Raw genomic sequence first — 19,195 nt, 5'->3', positions numbered from 1 at the left:
CTATTTTTCTGGGATCTATTAATCTCCCTTTAAGCTCCCCTGTTATTTTCACTTCACTCTGTAATTCATGAAGGGTCGAAAAAAAGCTCTACAAAGAAAACAAGAGGAAGAAGAAAAACAAGAGGAAGAAAAATAATCATTTGGGTTCTGAGCTTCGGGCCCTGATTAGCATTAGCTAGTTAGCTAGCAGGAGTTTTGACGTTATGATTGTTGAATGGTAACAGGGTCGTGCCGCTCGTCTTCCTCTGATTGTATAAACTATAGAAAGAGTCTTATCTTTTCCCGCTGTGACATCAGAGACGGCGTTATAATCGACCACTCAACGTGTCACGTCTGATAAAATGAGGCTTTAGCGGCGTGAAATCAGCTGTCAACAGCTGCAGCGCGGGCTGCTAGCACGCTGAATAAACAAATACAGAACTTAGTGTTGTTGTCAAGACCACCATAACTGAGACAAGACCAAGACCAGAGGGCTCAGAGACTGAGACAAGACAAAGACCAGAGGACTCAGAGACTGAGAATGAGACAAGACCAAGACCAGAGGGCTCAGAGACTGAGACAAGACCAAGACCAAGACCAGAGGGCTCCGAGACTGAGACAAGACCAAGACCAGAGGGCTCAGAGACTGAGACAAGACCAAGACCAGAGGGCTCAGAGACTGAGACAAGACCAAGACCAGAGGGCTCATAGACTGAGACAAGACCAAGACCAGAGGGCTCATAGACTGAGACAAGACCAAGACCAGAGGACTCTGAGACTGAGACAAGACCAAGACCAGAGGGCTCATAGACTGAGACAAGACCAAGACCAGAGGACTCTGAGACTGAGACAAGACCAAGACCAGAGGGCTCAGAGACTGAGACAAGACCAAGACCAGAGGGCTCAGAGACCGAGACAAGACCAAGACATTTAAGGATAGAAACCAGGTAAAGACTAAGACCGAGACCATAAATATCACTGAAACACATCAAACGTTTTTGTCCTCTCAGCCTGACAACGACATGAGACCTTCAGGAAGTGGTCCCTGGTGGTCTCTCTCACAGCTGTTTATGAAATCTTCCCCTGTGACAGTCGAGGCTCCAAAAAAAAACACAGATCCAAGATATGAAAAAAAGAGTTTATTTGTCTGAGTTCGCAGCATGCAGTGACGTGACTCACACTTCCTTTGAGCAGGATTCAGTTTACAGAGTGAACAAACAGGCTGCTGGTCACTTTAAACAGACTAATGCAGACTCGTATAGCGTCCGTCCTCTTCGCTGTGTGGCGTCTTCAAGCCGACGCTGTCCGGTTACCCTGAAGGGAAAAACGACACAAAAACGTACAAATCACTGGATTTTATTGAACAGCAGAGACGAACGACCTGAACACAGACGCTGTCATGTGACCTGTGTGAAACAAACATTTTTACCAGATCAAAAACAACAAACGATAAAGAGAAAAAACTCCTGTGAGAAACTTTCTGTTCATGCTCATTTTGGCATTTACAACGTTCACAGCACGCCATGATGGCGTCTTATTTAAAGTCTGAAATGATGCACTCGACGCTCGGAGCGACGTCGACAAAGCTCGTCGAGCCTCGTCGACTACAAAGGGAATTTAAATAATTTTAAGCATGCGACATTTACAGCACGTAATCATTTGATGGATTTATTTTGGGGCTTTTTTTTCATCCCTTTATTGTGGAGAGGACGCCAGATGTTGAACTGAGGTTAGCTTAGCGTGGCGTAACGACTGAAAGGATGATACATTTACTATCTCACCTCTTCCATTGTTGCATCCCAGCCCGCTGGAGTTTCCTATCCGGTCCATTCTGGCTCCGAAGCACCCGGACGTTCGTTTCCTGGCTGTGAGGAGGTCCAGCAGGTGGCTCCTGGCGCTCGCCGCCGTCCTGCTGCGGCCCTCAGCTGCCGCCTGAGACCTTTCTGCTATCAAGGCTTCCTGCTCCACCTCCTGCTCCGGGCTCCATCCTCCATCGGCCTGGCTCTGCTCCGGCTCCTGATTATAATCTGAGTCTTCTTCCACCTGCGCCGCTTCAGCCAGAGTCTCCTCAAAACGCTGCAGTAAAGTCTGACAGAGAGGAGGAGAGGATCAACAGTCTGCAGACGCTCCAGAACTCGTCGGTTCTGGGCATTGCTAACAGCTTTAATACACATAGTTTCAGATTCTTCACGAGGCTTCACTGTGCACACTGCACGGATGATGTTACGCTAAGCTGAGAATTCGTGATCTTTAAATTTGACTTGGTATTCGATGATGTCGTGAAGACTGAACGGTTGTGATTTAAAACGTTATTTTTAGAGCAGATGGAGTTTGATGAACACGCCCTCGTTGTAAACGTTGACTCTGTATATTAATAAGGACAATAACGTCTCTGTTTCCTTCCACTGCTGGGAAGTGAAGCCAGAACACTCGGGGCTGACTTGTTGAGCTGCAGCATTGATCAGCTGATCAGAACAGATTCTTCTACGGCTGTGGCATCAATCAATTCTATCAATTCTACTCTATTTTCCCGAGTGGAAAAGAAGAGTAACAGGAATTTTCACTCTCAACAAAAAGGAAATCTAGATTTTGTCCGTTGCTCCTCTTACGTCTCCCATAGTTCACACCCTGCCCCCCCTCGTTTCCAACACAGCGGCTTGGTGTGATTGGACATGACATGGATTCTGATTAAACTTCAGTGTGCTGTTAAAGACAAATTTGCAGCCTTCACTTTAACATCCAAAAAAGAAACGTAGGTTACTTTTATTCAATTCTGTTCATAAAAGCAAAATTTGTCTTTTTTTTTTTTTTTTTTTTTTTTTTTAAAGTTGTAAAGAAGGAAAAAAAACTGTTGAAATCGCCCTACATGCACATGTTGGTTTAACATGTTATTAATAATAATAATGAAGCTTTATTGCAGGCACAGGTCCATATCAAACACACACATAATAAATAGTTAAAGGCAAAGGTTAGAGGTCATGACCTTATGACCTTCTTCCTGGTAGCTGTAGCCGTGCTTCACTGAACCAAAGCCTAACTGTCTGCCTGTATGAAGTCCTGAGTGGAGCTGAGCGTCAGAGCGCGTGTCGGGTGGCGTTCTTACCTTGAGCTGGGCGAGGTCGCCGGTCGCAGACGGTCGTCCCAGTACGTGTCCGCTCACCAGTGTGCGCTGACAGAGCAGGACCAGCAGGCCCCACAGGACCGCAGCCCTCATCATATCCTTCTGCTGCTAACACTGAGGCCACGGCACCGCACTGCATGGTTTTATACACACGCTAACACACACACACACACACACACACACACACACAGACAGTCAGTGTCAATGGCTCATCTTTTTGTAAATCACCTCAAGAGCATTCTGACACCTCTGCAGGATAAGGCTGCTGGTCAGATGTCTGTTTAAGTGGTGCTTGGTGGTGCTGATGTGTGTGTGTGTGTGTGTGTGTGTGTGTGTGTGTGTGTGTGTGTGTGTTTGTGTTTGTGTGTGTATCATCATGGTAACGAGCCAGCATGACCTCAGGAGTCATGTTGGCGCAGTGAGCTCAGGCGAGGTGTGTATCAGTGCATTGACAGGAATGCTGCATTCAAAGCCTTCACACTGTCTGCACTCCTGAAAACACCATAGTAGGTGAAAGCTGCAGCGGCCGGGCGAGCGAGGATCAGAGGAGGAGAGGGAGGAAACAATTCATCAATAAACAGCCATCGCAGGGTGAATAATTTAGAGTCTTTGAACATTTCAGTCAGAATGATGAAGTTAGGGAGTTTAAGAGTTACACATGGGCATCACATCGGGTTGTTTACAATCACAATTTTAGCATCTCAGAGTTTCCAATAAATTTAAACTTGGGCTTATCTTCAAAATATGTTGAAGTTTAAACTCTTTATCTTCAGCAGGAACTGTGGATCATTTATAAAGTTTCTTCTTTCTCTCCATGTTCAAAAAAGACAGAAAAACAAGTTTCTGTCTTTTAATGACGTCGATAAGATTTACATCAAATATCAAGACTTAAAGGAGCAGTCTGTAGCTCCGCCCCCTAGTGTTTAAAATGTGTACTGCAGTCTAAACTCTAATCATCACAGAGAGCTGTCTGGCTCCGCCCCCTCCTCTCACACAGGTCAGCATGTAGAGACACTGTAGCTTCAGTGTTCAGCCAGCTCTGCATGCGGTGGACACTGTAGCTTCAGTGTTTAGCCAGCTCTGCATGTGGTGGACACTGTAGCTTCAGTGTTTAGCCAGCTCTGCATGTGGTGGACACTGTAGCTTCAGTGTTCAGCCAGCTCTGCATGTGGTGGACACTGTAGCTTCAGTGTTTAGCCAGCTCTGCATGTGGTGGACACTGTAGCTTCAGTGTTTAGCCAGCTCTGCATGGGTCTGTAAAGCTTTCTGCGTTCTAACCTCTCTCCATGTTTCATCTCCAACATTGATCCTAGTTTGAGCAGCTTTCTGCTGCTGGAGCTTATTAGAAACATGCAGAGGCTTTTTAGCTCGGGTACAATCACTTCTATCTGAAGCAGTTCCACTGCCCGCTTCCATCGCTGCAACACCTGTTCACCTGATAACTGCTCTCATATCTGGCAAACCCAGGGGCGTCCAAAACGGCCTTCAAAGCCCCGCCTACCTTCTCTGGTCCAATCAGATCCAGAGCATTCAGGAGCAGAATCTAAAGTTAGAAGGAGGACATACTGGCTGCTGCATTGTTGTCAGAGAAGCTTCAACACAGCAGGTTTCCTTCATGATCACACAGGAAGAGAGCGTCATCAACTCACTCCCTACACACTGGGGGTATTTACCCAGGATGCAACAGTGGAGCCCATCAAGCACATTATTAAGTCCAGTCCTCCAGAACAATCTACCAACACGACTGAGAAGATACGTGTGTGCTCTCCGTGGTGCTGAAATCTCTGGATTTATCTGATTGGAGATCTTTGGAGAAATGTTCAAGTGTCTGTCGCCCGAATAACCACAGTTTAATAAACAGCGACGGTGTGTCATTTGTCTTTGAGCTCATCGTTGTACCTGCTCTGTCGGGCAGAGATTTTGAGAAGCTGTTACACCTCATTCATCCTTCTACAACACGTGTGCAGTCTGCCAGACAAGCAGTCACTAAGAAGGCAAAAACAAAATACCCCTCATTATCCTCTCTATGTGCAATGTCTCACATTGATGTAAATCTATGCTAATATGCTAATGTGTCAAACACTTCTATGATCGTCATGTGTCAGTATATCATAAGTGAGAAGCTGCCAGTCACGCTTTAAATCCTTCATAGTTCATGTGTTCTTATGGTTGCTGACCATGTCACTGTGCATGTCGTGGTTCTATTTGTCAGCCCTGTGATTGGCTGGTGAACCCTCCAGAGTGTGACCCCCCCACATCCCCCCCCCCCCCCAAGCCCCCGAACCCCGAAGAGGATGTCATTTTTAAATCATCAGTTTCACGCTCCTCTTCGTTGGTTTGCAGTTGTAAACATTTATTAAAACATTCAACGTTACATAAACAACAGTTTCACATCCAGTTCAAATAAATATACGTGTAAGCCACAAAACAGGAAGTTCAATAAATATTAGTAAATAAATAGCATTCAAATACAAATGTCCTTTGGTAGAGACGTTGCAGTTCCATTATTAAGATGCAAAGACTTCATCTTTACTTTGGAGCTGCAAGAGAACAAGAGAGCAGCATTAGAAACATGCTTTGTTTAAAGAGTTAGAATAATCCTCAGCTTTTATAAACTTGCTGAGTCATGTTTTCTTCTTCATTATAAGATGATTTGTCAGCACTCTTAAAAAGACATTTGTACTTACTGTATTTGCCGACCGTGTTGCAGCCCAGCGAGCTCATGGATCCTATCCGGTCCATCCGTCGGCCGAAGCAGCCCGAGGACTTCCTGGTCGAGTCGTTGCGGACGCTCTTCAGGTTCTTGGCAGACAGAAACTCTCTGATCATGTCCTCGTCCAGGCCGGTCTGCCGAACATCTGCTGCCGCCGCCGCCTCGTCCACGTCCAGCCCGTCCCTCTCTGCGGGGACTCTCTGCTCCACTTCGGTCTGCTCGGACTCCTCCAGTCTGTGAAGGAGCACCTGCAGGACAGGAGACATGATTAGTCCACTTTATCAAAGACAAGCAGAATGCTTCTGGTGTTTGAGGCTTTCAAACATGGCTGTGCTTTTTCCTACTGCAACACACTGAAGGCACATTTTTAGACCCTTCTTTTATCTAACCTCGCTTACTTCTTCTTTATTCTCTGATCACACTTGAAATGAGTCACTGAGAGCACAAACAGCTCCAGTTAAAATCACATGAAGTCTACGAGGTAGCAGAGAGTTTGAAGGACACAGTCTTCTCCTCATCTCATAAAACTGGCTCCATAAACCAACTGGAATCCTTCTGTTCTGATCGACAGACTCTCCTGCATCCCAGGTTTTTTTTTCAGCTCTTGCAGACGTACCTTTAAGACGTCGGTCAGGTCGGTGTCGATGGGGTACGAGCTGATCAGCTGCAGGTTTAAGACGAGCAGCAGGCCGCACACAGGAAGGAAGGACAGATGCATGCTTCTCCCGGAGTTCCTCGTGTCACTGGATGGATGGATGGATGGATGCTCTCAGGCGTCTCTCCCTGGTTGCTGTTTGGATGTCGGATGCCACACCAGCACCTCGCCGCTCTTTTATACTCCAGCAGGACTCACGAAGGAATGTCAGGAATTGGACTGGCATTCCTGACACCTGATTCTGATAAGAGGAGCTGTCGGAAACTGCTCCTTTTAAAGCGCTGTCTCTTAGATATGGGGCATTCGTATGACATAGCTGCTTCCATACGACACTTTGTTTCAGAAACATATCCCCCCCCCCCCCTTCACAACACGGGACATTGTTGTCACTGAGCTACGGGAAGTAGTAAACGAGAAGACAGCGTGACAGCGTAGCTAAATTTGGGTGTGGACGTGAGTGTGCGAGAGTAGTCCTGTGGTTTGTGAGTCCAGGCGTCGATGGCCGAAGACAAATGAGGTAAAAGTTCTCCAGGAGGACGAACGAAGACAAGACTCGAGAGCCAAACGGGGGTAGGAAGGAGGCCATTTTGATTTGACTTCATGGAGTCTTTTTCATGACTTTGTGCCATGCTTGAGTCAGTCGGCTCTGATCAGAAGTGTTGAGGAGATCAGAACCACTGTGACCTGCACTGACCTGTTAGACTCACCAACAAGCTGTGTTCAAGAATATTTAAAGCTACAGATTTAAATCAACGACTCTGCTGCAGCCTCTACCATCAGTGTGTGAATGTGTGTGAATGGATGAGTTAATACTGATGGACTCTGCAGCAGCCTCTACCATCAGTGTGTGAATGTGTATGAATGGATGAGTTCATACTGATGGACTCTTCACTCTGCAGCAGCCTCTACCGTCAGTGTGACCTGCTGCAGTGATTGGTCAGAAGACTCGCGGGCTTAATGAAATAGTTTTCTTTCAAGGTGAAGACAGTTTTAAATTAATTGAAGTGTAACACGTGATCACCTCCCTCTGCAGTGTAGCATGTAGCATGTAGCATTAAACACAACCTCTCCTGCTTTCTCACTGCAGGTTCATATGTGATCATTTTGTCCACAGCGCTGCGTCAGAAGGTGTTCATGTATAGCTGAATCACAGGTTTCATCAGAGTGATACAGAAACTCAAAGAAATGATTTGCGTGTAAAACACGCGTTTGGAAAATCCACGCGTGCGTAAAAGACGCGCTCCCCCCTGAGCCTTTTCTTTTACATTCAGATTGAAGAGGGGAAAGAGTGTGTTCACTGTCGAGTCTGAACCTGTGTGTCTGAGGAAGAGTGTGTTGGCACGAACCTCACTTACCAATAAATCCCTCAGACAGGAGCTTGATTCCTTTTCTTTACACATTCCTGTTTTTAGATCCGGAACCCTGAGCGATGTGCGTGTGTGTGTGTGTGTGTGTGTGTGTGTGTGTGTGTGTGCGTGTGCGTGTGTGTGTGTGTGTGCGTGTGTGTGTGTGTGTGCGTGTGTGTGTGTGAGTAAGAGAGATGAACAAACTAAATCCGAACAATCAACAGTTTTATTTTCGTGTTTCGTGTATTGACAGTTTCTCCTCTTTGTTTGACCTTCACCTGGACTTTCTTTATTCTCTTGTTTTCCGCAGGTGAAGGTAAATATCCTCCTGCACGCTTTCAAACATCCGGAGGCTTTTTTTTCTTTCTTTTATTTCTCTTCATCTTGATTATTAAAGAGCTGTCTTGTCTTTGGGTTTATTGAAGGTCACCGGATGTGTCGCGAGCTGCAGCAGGTTTGACTTTAAAACTTGACTGACTTCTGAATTCTTTATGAGGCTCCAACTTTCACTGAAGTCAAACTGTGGACCGGAAACAGATAAACTTTGAATTGAAGACGTTTTTCTCTAAATCTGCGAGATGTTCTCCCCTTAAATATTCCAGATCAAACACAATCATTAAATAATAAAATACATTACAGCTACATGTCCTTACTATTGAACAGTTTATTGAGTTGTGAGAAGCATCATCCTGTTCAGAAACAAATCACTCTGACTCAGCGAGATTATGCAAAATATGTTTTTACTGCATCACAATCTAAAACAAGGCAACACTACTTCATCCAACAGGAAGAAAAATAAATAAATAATAAATACATCGAGAATAATTTATTCATTTTTAGCAGCTCACATGTGGAAAGTAATAATAAAAGGAAGTCACAGGTCTGACTCTGAACCGTGAGGAGAAGAAGAAGATCCGCAGACAGCTCAGAGATCCTTCATCAGTCTGTGAACGCAACACAATCATCATATTAAAACGTGTCATTGCACAAGATGTAGAAGAGCTTTCTAACATTTTCATCACGTAAGAAGAGGGCATGTGAGTGTGCCCAGGTGCCCTTGAGCAATGGGAGCTGCAGCTGCTGCAGTGGTGCAGCAGTGGAGTCAGTTTCCCACCTTTTCAGGACACTTTACTTTAAAAGATATTCAGTTTAAATGAAATCTGAAATCTTTCATCTAATCCAAATGAGGCTTAAAGAGGCTGATAAAACATTATTTATTGATGATGCATTGATAATTGATAATCATTATCATTCTGACAATGTTTCTTTTGTTTTCAGAAACACGTCCTTGCACTATTTTATGACATATAATCTTAAAGGTCATTATCGTGCAAAGGATGATTTAAAATCTTTTTTCTGCAACTTCAAAACTAAAATGACAAAATCTGTCTTTATCCTCTAACAAAAAAAAAGATGCATCATGTGTCCGTGTTTTTCAGCTTCTCACCTTCAGCATCCCAGCCCGCTGAAGGAGCCGATCCTCTCTAACCGGACCCCGAAGCAGCTCCTCAGCCCGCCCTTCTTGTACCGGCTCCACGAGCGCTTGGAGGTCCGCGTGAGGTCTTTGAAGAGACGCGCGAGGATGCTGTCTTTGGCCGCCTGCAGCGCGGAGTTTCTGGGGTCTGAGGAGTCCCAGGGTGTCTCCTCTGGGGCTCCGAACAGAGACTTGTCCGTGTTGGCATCCTTCACCTCAGCATCCACCTCCTCATCTGAGGAGTACAGCGGCGCGTTGTTCAGCTCCTCTTCTAAAAGCTGCTTCAGAGTCTGCGGGGGGGAAACACAGACACGTTCATCTCAACCACATCCAAGTCAATGAAAAGTTTCTCTCTGAGGATAAAATATTATAAAAGCCTGATCATGAAGGTGAACTTACCTGTAAGTCAGAGACAGGTTTGGCTCTCACAAAATTTAACAGCAGAATCAAAGAAAAGCAGCAGACGCAGATATTTGGGTTCATTTTCTTTTGCAGGTGTTCACTCTCTTTAATTCAGCTGGTGGCGCGTGCGCTTCCCTGCTCGTCCCTGCTCCTGTGTCTCGCGCTGACCAGGTGCCTCCTTTATACGCGGCCTGATTTCATCACGAGTCCTGAGAGAATTAACGAGGTGTGACTAATGCTGGCACACGTGGGAGTGTGGAGGCCGACCTGACTGTGAGACGGAGACTGGAGGTGTTCACAGGTTCAAACTCCTCTCTGACGCACTCACTCCTGGGATTGAGGATTTTTTTTTTTTGCTTTGTTAGGAATCATTTCTTTTAAAGTTTTAACTTTAACAACTTGAGGTCCCATCAGCACCTCGTGCATAAAACAAAGCATGTAAGTTAAACAGAGAGAAAGCTCGACAGAGTTATTTCAAACTTATAAACTTGATTCACACAGTCATGCTCAATCAGCAGGATGACATCTCCTTCTAGTTAACCATATCCTGTTTAGTTATCACGCCACCAGACAGCAGAGTGACGCCATCATCAATGTTTAACCAATTATTTCTCTCTGCAGTAACTCAGACGTTCTGCGAAAAGCTGGACACTGTTTGACCTGCAGGTGAACCGAGACGTCCAAAGACGTCCACGCCGTGTTTCAGACCGAAACACAAACAAACGTTTTCACCTTGTTTTCATTTCAGGAAAATGACGTTGGAATGAAATGTGTTGATTGGATGTGTTGGATCATTGCAGGAGCGTGTCTGCACGCCACCTCTACCACCTCTACAGACTGTCTGCACGCCACCTCTACCGCCTCTACAGACTGTCTGCACGCCACCTCTACCGCCTCTACAGACTGTCTGCACGCCACCTCTACCACCTCTACAGACTGTCTGCACGCCACCTCTACCACCTCTACAGACTGTCTGCACGCCACCTCTACCGTCTACAGACTGTCTGCACGCCACCTCTACAGACTGTCTGCACGCCACCTCTACCGCCTCTACAGACTGTCTGCACGCCACCTCTACCACCTCTACAGACTGTCTGCACGCCACCTCTACCGTCTCTACAGACTGTCTGCACGCCACCTCTACCGTCTCTACAGACTGTCTGCACGCCACCTCTACAGACTGTCTGCACGCCACCTCTACAGACTGTCTGCACGCAACCTCTACCGTCTCTACAGACTGTCTGCACGCCACCTCTACAGACTGTCTGCACGCCACCTCTACTGTCTCTACAGACTGTCTGCACGCCACCTCTACAGACTGTCTGCACGCCACCTCTACAGACTGTCTGCACGCCACCTCTACCGTCTCTACAGACTGTTTGCACGCCACCTCTACAGACTGTCTGCACGCCACCTCTACCGTCTCTACAGACTGTTTGCACGCCACCTCTACCGTCTCTACAGACTGTCTGCACGCCACCTCTACCGTCTCTACAGACTGTCTGCACGCCACCTCTACCGTCTCTACAGACTGTCTGCACGCCACCTCTACTGTCTCTACAGACTCTTCTGCTTCGTCTGCTACGTGTGCGTCATTCTTTAAACGTCCTGCCTGAAACATCGACCTTTAGGAGAAAGATTTTTGACCCGTTTTTTAAAGAATCAACTGAAAGTGATTCATCTCGTCGAACGTGCAGCTTTTAAAGTGACTCAAACTAACTCAGCTCCACGCTCATGTTTTTGCAGCTTTAAGAAGTCGATGAAGGTTTTTAATGTCTGTCGTTCTTTGTGTGTTTATTTATTCATGTGTTTAGTTTCTGTGTTCGTTCTGTCTGATGTGTGACTCAAACGTTCCTCTGCCTCGGCTCACACACACACACCTGTAGAGTTCAGGTAGGTCTCAGAGGAGCTGCTGAAAAATGAAGATTCATTCGAGGTTTGTCAAACGTACGTGTGTGTGTGTGTGTGTGTGTGTGTGTGTGTGTGTGTGTGTGCGTCTCTGTGCTCACACTCCCATCATGCTCCCCTTCCTCCCACTCGACTGCGGGCCCTCCTTCCAGACAAGCACCGGGGGTAAATGATGAGCGATTAGCCCTGGACGCGGTGAGGCTGAGCATACTGTGTGGAGGAGGACGGCGGCTAATTGACATTTCACCAGCTTCTCGTCTGGAGAGCTATCACATGAAATTGACTCAACCCTCAGGGCGGCACTCAACCTGCAGCTGCTTTTTTGTTTTTTTCTTCCATGTGCAGGATCGGACTTCTGCCGACTCGATGCGTTTTGTCGTGTAACACTGAGGAGTGAAGTAAAGCCAAACTTTTCACAACACAAAGTGATAATCTCCGAGTTTGATTTAGTTTCAAGCGAGCAGAGCCTGGAGCTGGAGAATTAAAACACGATGACACACAGAGAACATCTGTAACATCTGCAGGAGGCTCAGAAGTGATCGAGCAGAAACTCTGACAGCTGGTGAAAGATGCACGTCTTCGAACATCTTCACACCGCCATCTCACAGAGCGCCATCAGCTTGGAAACCGCTGGGACGCGGTGGCTACAGCGTCCTCTGGTCCGGTGTTTCAGCGTGGATCATAAACTCCCAGATCTGCAGGAAGTGTAATTTAGTGTTATACTGATAAGTATCTGTAGAGAGAGGGCAGCACCTGAGGAGCTTCAAATGATTTGATCGCTTTCATCACTATAAAAACAAATGACATGAAGGAAAGCACACTGTGCAGGTGACAAACAGCTCTAATGCTTAATCTCCATAAAGTAATCATGACCACATCACTGATTAGCTGCACGTGTCGTAAGAAAGCCGTGAAGAAGCAGAGCAGCATTTTCCAGCACGACTTGGCTTACTAACACGGAGCACAGAGAGCGAAGAACATCAGCTTTTATGAATAAATCAGACGGGACGACGAGTTTCGGCTCGTGGAGCATTTTGACCTCTTCACATCCTCAGAGAGCCAGCAGCAGCTCCCGTCTCTGCAGGAGAGTTCCGAGTGACTGAATTCTTTGAAAAGTCAGAGCGAGAGTCGTGACGTTTTCTGAGAATTTCAGACGACGTCCTGATTGATCTGAACGTTCTTCACAAAGGACTGAAGACAGCTCCCCGAGGCGTCGCACTGCGAGGACGACGTCTAACAGCAAGAAGAGTTTCTGAAGCCGAGGAGAAAACAGAGAAATATTCCTCAAACACATGAAGACTGTCACTGAATCACAGTCGGGCTGAACAGAGTAAAACGATGCATGCAGACATTTCAACACATCTCTTGACTGTTTCCAGTCCAAACGAGGACATGCGTGTTGAGTTCCTCTACATGTGGATCATCCAATCACTGATCAAAGATCTGAACAAAACGATCAGCGTGTGAAGAAGCTGCTGCACAAGTGAGCGTTTGATTTGAAACATCAGACGCTAATTTCATCCTGTTCATGATTACACAACGTCTCACTGGATTACAAAATCGCCTTCTTGTCTTTATTATTTTGGATTAATCAATAACAGCTTCTGAACGGGGTCGACCACGCCCCCTCACTGAGGATAAACGTTAACTTGTCTTCCTCTCTCACAGTCGTTCTAAGAATGTCCTTGATAGGATTGTTTTTAAAGCTAAATCAGGATTCTCAAATTAGCTTTTTTTTTGATAAATTGATGAGCCTGTGTCAATGTTTTGTTTTTTTTATACAAGAGGGAAGTCGTTGGCGAGACTAAATCAGAGAAGAACGCGTCTGGATGAAAGCCGCAGGTCTCTGCAGGTCTCTGAGCAGCTGACGGGTTTCACTCCTGCACAGGTTGTTTGGACCAGCTGACATTTCAACCTCTCTAACTGTCATGCAGATGAAGTATGTAACCCAGCCTCCATCGTTCCCCCCCCCATTAGAGGCTTTAATTAGACCATCAGACCTCCTCATCATGAACCATGCAGGTACAGAGCTCACACACTGACGTCAGTACTGTAAGTCAGCGAACACATCACGAGGAACCCCCGCTGAAATGTCTGAGAGTCAAAAGTCAGACTGCTCATGCTCACCTACAAAGCCCGCCATCACCTGGTTCCCCCCCCCCAACCCCCAACCTGCACCCTCAGATCTGCCCATGAAAACCTCCAGCCCCCCCCTGCAGGATAAAACAGGGCCTTCTCTGGAGCTCTCTCCCAGGGAACATTCAACTCAGCTCCGTCAAGAAACCTTTAATAATTCACCTCTTCAACATCGCAGATAATCTGTAAGAAGTCCCATCCCTCCGAGCTTCACATAAAACATTTGACCTGAACAGCTCATAGTTCTTCGTTTGCTACACATTTCATCAAAGAGCAGGAATCCTGACAGTGGCAGGCGAGGTTGCAGACGGAGTGGAGCAGTCCTTGTCATCCTTTCTCCCGAACACGTAACCATTTATGAGAGAACATGAGCTCTAACTCAGTGATGTGACGAGAGAGCACGTCGAGCGTGTCAGCGCGCTCTCTCGTCACATCACAACCTCGACTTTATTCCAAGTGAAAATCCTGATATCACGCACGGAGGTCCTGACCCGGCATCTTAAAACCCGTGAGACCACCAAGAATGGTAAAACCTCAGTCCTGGTCCTGACTAACTTCCTGACACAGTTTGAACCCGGAGCCGCGCGGCGTGAGCGGGGAATGTACCACCTGATAAATGATGGGACCGAGAGAGACACTCAGGGATGCCATCCTTCCAGCACCTCTCCTCACAGATTAGATTACCACCGACACCACACAGGAAGTGTCCTCAGCTGCACGCATCAAACCCACTCGCACCGTCGACTCTGTCACTCATTATCAAACATGACCTGTTTTTGTGGCGTTCCCCCTGGATCTGTTCTCGGGCCTCTTTTTTTTTATATCTTTGCATTCTGTCGTCTCTCTGACCTTCCTCCCGTTTGCACGTCAATCATTTGCATCTTCGTGTACTCACTGACAGCCGTTCCAAAAATAGCCGCTTAAACCCGCCTCCATGAACACTTTTTAACTTTCCAGGCCGGTGGTCGTTTCTGGACTGTTGTTATGGAGCGCACTCAGCGTGGGCGTATTTATCTTAGAGAGACGCTCTGAGCTCAGACTGTCTGTTCACCATCGTCCTGTTAATGTGTCCACTGCAGTTTAATCACTCAACTACAAATTGAGACTGAATTTGGATCAGAGTTGATCGTCCTCTCCTCACAAAGTTCACACTTTTCGACTGGACTCAGACTTTTGATTGACACCTCACCTGGCCAACTACGACCTTTCATTCACTTTCCCCCAACCTGCAGTAGCCAATGAGAGTCCTTGCCATGATAAACCACGATGACTGTGTTTCTTACCGCCGACTATATTCTGAACACGTTGCTGCTGCAATCATTAACCGGCCTCCCGAAAGCAAGTCGAGTGTTTTCAGAAGCCGCAGCGAGTTCGCTTTCTAAACGTGCGTGCACGCCGACTAGCTTGCGAACAGTTATTTAAGTTTTCTCGAGGTGTCACTGGAAAGGCGTCTCTGCAGGATCCATTCGGGTTTAATCAACATTTATTCTCTCTGCAGCGCCGCTCCCTCCGCTCCACCTTGCCGGCGGTTGAAGCTGCAGCAGGACGACGTTTAACCTTCATGTTTCCCATCAGGCTCTCCGTCTATTCCTGTCCTAGACTGATCCCAGACTCCCGCAGCGTTACATCATGCCTTCCCCTTCCCGCCGGCTGTGGAAACACTAGCATGTTGTTAATGTGACCCCTCTAGTGCCACCTTTACACAGATAAGGCTATTTTCCCTCCACGGGGCTGGTGCTGCATATATTTAGTGTTAGTTCATGCTATTTTTAACACGCTGCACCTAAATAAACAACCAAAGTGCTTTTCTCAGTCATGCTTCTCTTTTACGGCTTTTTAGTTTGTGTGTTGACATTTATTTAGAGGAAATAGTGTCATAAATATCATAATCAAACACGTGTCAGGGGGTCAGATTGGTGCTGCAGGTTTCCACCCACTCGTGAATAAAATGAGTCATATAGCTCTGTTAGTTTCTGTCTTTATTACGGCGTCTAATTAACTCGGTGTGTCTGCTAAGTGACGGCTCTGATCGCTGTGCCGACGCCTTAATCCTCATTAGCTGTGCCTTAAGTCCACTGCGCTGGGAATAGGGCCGCCCTTTTTCCATTTCACACTTTGCTTTTGTGACATTTAATTAGCTTCATCTGCGTTACTCGATTGAGTCACTGACCTCGGCTGCGTTTTTTTTTAAAGCCCGGATATAAATAAGTCAACATCCCGTGGACCGTGGCGTGCAGTGGCTGTGATCAGAGAATAAAGACGTTTGAGGAATCTTGTTGGACACGCTCTCTTTGATGGTCGCTTCAAAATAAACCAGAGGAATATAAAAGGACGCATTCAGGGCTTTTGTCCTGACTTCTGTGTACGCCGACTGTTAAAGATGCAATGTTTACATTCAGCCGCCAGGGGGCGCTCAATCAGTAGGATGTCGAGGTTGGCGGGGAATCATGGGAGTTCTCTGTGCTGCTTGGGATAATAAATATTACCTAAACATAAGTAGTATGACACAGGTCGAGTCCACTTTTTTAAAATGTTGATATTTTAATGTAAACATATTTAAATTCACGTTTAGATAGAGGAGTGGCCGCAGCCTCGTGGTTAGTGCGGGCGCTCCATGTACACAGAGTCAAGCTCCCTCAGTTTGAATCCGACCTCCCGGATGTTGTTCTACACTCATCTCTTATATAAAGGCATGAAAATAATCCCCTAAACATCATCAGCGACATTTAAAGAAACTTATAATTCAGACGCTTCGAGTCTGTTCATTCAAAATGTTTCTCCAAAACATCAAAATATGAAAACTCTCCGTTTGCCTCGGAGACAAACTTCTCACCCAGCTGCAAAGAGCTGCTCGCACAATGTCATTAAAACCTCTTTAGCGCCCCGCTCGCCTCCCACCGCGTCCTGACAGATATCAATGGCATTACCTCGGGGCTGCTCGGACCCCCCGCCGGCCTCCGGAGACGAACACACAAAGAGCAGAGAGGAAGCGGCGCACACTCCTGGACACACAGCGTCTTCGAAAGGTGAAACGCTGCTCTGACGCCGCCAAGAATAACAGCGCCACGGTTTCACCGGAGAATAATGACCTGCTCGTTTTAAAAAGGAAAGCTCAATATAGACCTGACCTTCATAATGGATCTGGACTTCATAATGGATCTGGACTTCATAATGGATCTGGACTTCATCAGTGTGTTCTGTGAGGGAGCAAATGTGGAAAACAACAAAAGGGCTCAGATTTGCCATGAAAAGGTAAAGGCCTTCCTTCGCTGGCGTTCCTTCGCTGGCGTTCCTTAGCTGGTGTTCCTTAGCTGGCGTTCCTTGGTTGGTGTTCCTTGGATAGCGTTCTTAGGCTGGCGTTCCTTAGTTGGCGTTCTTTGGCTGGCGTTCCTTGGTGGGCGTTCCTTAGTTGGCGTTCCTTGGCGGGCGATCCTAGGCGGGCGATCCTTGGTTGCCGTTCCTTTGCTGGTGTTCCTTGGTTGGCGTTCCTTAGTTGGCGTTCCTTGGCGGGCGATCCTAGGCGGGCGATCCTTGGTTGCCGTTCCATAGCTGGCGTTCCTTAGCTGGCGTTCCTTAGCTGGCGTTCCTTAGCTGGCGTTCCTTGGTTGCCGTTCCTTGGATAGCGTTCTTAGGCTGGCGTTCCTTAGTTGGCGTTCTTTGGCTGGCGTTCCTTAGCTGGCGTTCCTTTGCTGGCGTTCCTTGGTGGGCATTCCTTAGTTGGCGTTCCTTGGCTGGTGTTCCTTGGCGGGCGATCCTAGGTGGGCGATCCTTGGCGGGCGATCCTAGGTGGGCGATCCTTGGCGGGCGATCCTAGGTGGGCGATCCTTGGTGGGCGATCCTTGGTTGCCGTTCCTTTGCTGGCGTTCCTTTGCTGGTGTTCCTTGGCTGGCGTTATTCATCTCAAACCTTCTGCAGGTTCTGTCTACATGTGAGGAGTTAAACCCGGCCCACGTTTACTTTTAAGCGGCCCCACAAACGACAACGAATAACGACAGATCAAACGGTTCCCGTGTGGAGAGCAACCACATGACACAGCACGCCACACGCTGACAGATTCCGCTTTACAGCCGTGTTTCTAAAAAACCTGAAATCTACGACTTTCGAGGAAACAAACACTGAAGAGAACTGAACTCTAATAATGACCCCGATGACGGCGGGACGTTTTTTTATTTTCACCTGACCAGAACCAGATTTCTCCTGCTGGGGAAAAATAAAGTTCCAGGTTGAAATAACTTTATCGACAAATCAGGAAGAGAGAAAAAAAACCTGGTTAAATAAAAGTTACAAATCCTGAAGACATCAAAAGGTAGAAATAAAAGTATGACAGGGCATTCTTTGATTTGTCCCTTCAGGGCTACTGTACCTAGAGCTGAACTCTTTAGGACTGACTGACCTCCTCCTCCTCTTCCTCCTCCTCCTCCACCTCCTCTTCCTCCTCCTCTGCCTCTTCCTCCTCCTCCACCTCCTCTTCCTCCTCCTCTTCTTCCTCCTCCTCCTCTTCCTCCTCCTCCTCCTCTGCCTCTTCCTCCTCCACCTCCTCTTCCTCCTCCTCCTCCTCCTCCTCTTCTGCCTCTTCCTCCTCCTCTGCCTCTTCCTCCTCCACCTCCTCTTCCTCCTCCTCCTCCTCCTCTTCCTCCTCCTCTTCTTCCTCCTCCTCCACCTCCTCTTCCTCCTCCTCCTCCTCCTCCTCTTCTGCCTCTTCCTCCTCCTCTGCCTCTTCCTCCTCCACCTCCTCTTCCTCCTCCTCCTCCTCCTCTTCCTCCTCCTCTTCTTCCTCCTCCTCCACCTCCTCTTCCTCCTCCACCTCCTCCTCCTCTTCTTCTTCCTCCTCCTCTTCCTCCTCCTCCTCCTCTTCCTCCTCTGCCTCTTCCTCCTCCACCTCCTCTTCCTCCTCCTCCTCCTCCTCCTCTTCTGCCTCTTCCTCCTCTGCCTCTTCCTCCTCCACCTCCTCCTCCTCCTCTTCCTCCTCCTCTTCTTCCTCCTCCTCCACCTCCTCTTCCTCCTCCACCTCCTCCTCCTCTTCTTCTTCCACCTCCTCCTCCTCTTCTTCTTCCTCCTCCTCCTCCTCCTCCTCTTCTGCCTCTTCCTCCTCTGCCTCCTCCTCCTCCTCTGCCTCTTCCACCTCCTCCTCCTCTTCCTCCTCCACCTCCTCTTCCTCCTCCTCCTCCTCTTCCTCCTCCTCTTCTTCCTCCTCCTCCTCCTCCTCCTGGAGTTAATGGTGCATTCAGGAGCTCCTCATCAGCCCAAAATAACCTCGACATTCTGAACACACATTTTCAGAAAGCTGCAGATAAACAAAAGAAGTCAGACGAGTAGAAAACAAAACGATCAGTGTTTTCCATCACTGAGGTGCAAACACATGTTCAGTACCTGCGCTCAGACACCTGCAAACACGTAAACATTATAGGGAGGCAGGCGGCGCTACGAGCAGGCGGCCTGGGTTTGAATCCCACCTGGGGCT

At 47.5% G+C, this 19,195-nt stretch overlaps 3 protein-coding genes across 3 annotated transcripts; all 3 read right to left on the bottom strand.

Moving 5' to 3' along the window:
* Window positions 1–1,269: 1,269 nt before the first annotated feature.
* nppa (natriuretic peptide A) lies at window positions 1,270–3,196 on the bottom strand (the record flags this gene model as incomplete). Its single annotated transcript, XM_079360331.1, has 3 exons — window positions 1,270–1,293; window positions 1,761–2,067; window positions 3,083–3,196. 3 exons carry the CDS (start codon window positions 3,194–3,196, stop codon window positions 1,289–1,291), a joined length of 426 nt encoding a protein of 141 aa, XP_079216457.1. The 3' UTR covers window positions 1,270–1,288.
* Window positions 3,197–5,701: 2,505 nt separating this feature from the next.
* Window positions 5,702–6,531, bottom strand: nppb (natriuretic peptide B; the record flags this gene model as incomplete). Its single annotated transcript, XM_079360052.1, has 2 exons — window positions 5,702–6,061; window positions 6,430–6,531. 2 exons carry the CDS (start codon window positions 6,529–6,531, stop codon window positions 5,702–5,704), a joined length of 462 nt encoding a protein of 153 aa, XP_079216178.1.
* A 2,006-nt stretch (window positions 6,532–8,537) lies between these two features.
* Window positions 8,538–10,014, bottom strand: nppal (natriuretic peptide A-like). Its single transcript, XM_079360109.1, has 3 exons — window positions 9,688–10,014; window positions 9,262–9,578; window positions 8,538–8,758 (listed from the first exon to the last, which is right to left on the bottom strand). The coding sequence occupies exons 1-2, from the start codon at window positions 9,769–9,771 to the stop codon at window positions 9,264–9,266; spliced, it is 399 nt and encodes a 132-aa protein (XP_079216235.1). The 5' UTR covers window positions 9,772–10,014; the 3' UTR covers window positions 8,538–8,758; window positions 9,262–9,263.
* Between the last annotated feature and the right edge of the window lie 9,181 nt (window positions 10,015–19,195).

This window comes from Symphodus melops (assembly GCF_947650265.1).
Source record: "Symphodus melops genome assembly, chromosome: 13".
NCBI lineage: Eukaryota > Metazoa > Chordata > Actinopteri > Labriformes > Labridae > Symphodus > Symphodus melops.
This window is presented reverse-complemented; position numbering and strand designations above follow the sequence as displayed.

Excerpts from the sequence above, each read along its gene's own strand:
- nppal (XM_079360109.1), bottom strand. The coding sequence starts at position 9,771 with ATGAACCCAAATATCTGCGTCTGCTGCTTTTCTTTGATTCTGCTGTTA. Across the intron at positions 9,579-9,687 it reads AACCTGTCTCTGACTTACAG|ACTCTGAAGCAGCTTTTAGA; the intron begins GTAAGTTCACCT and ends TCCCCCCCGCAG.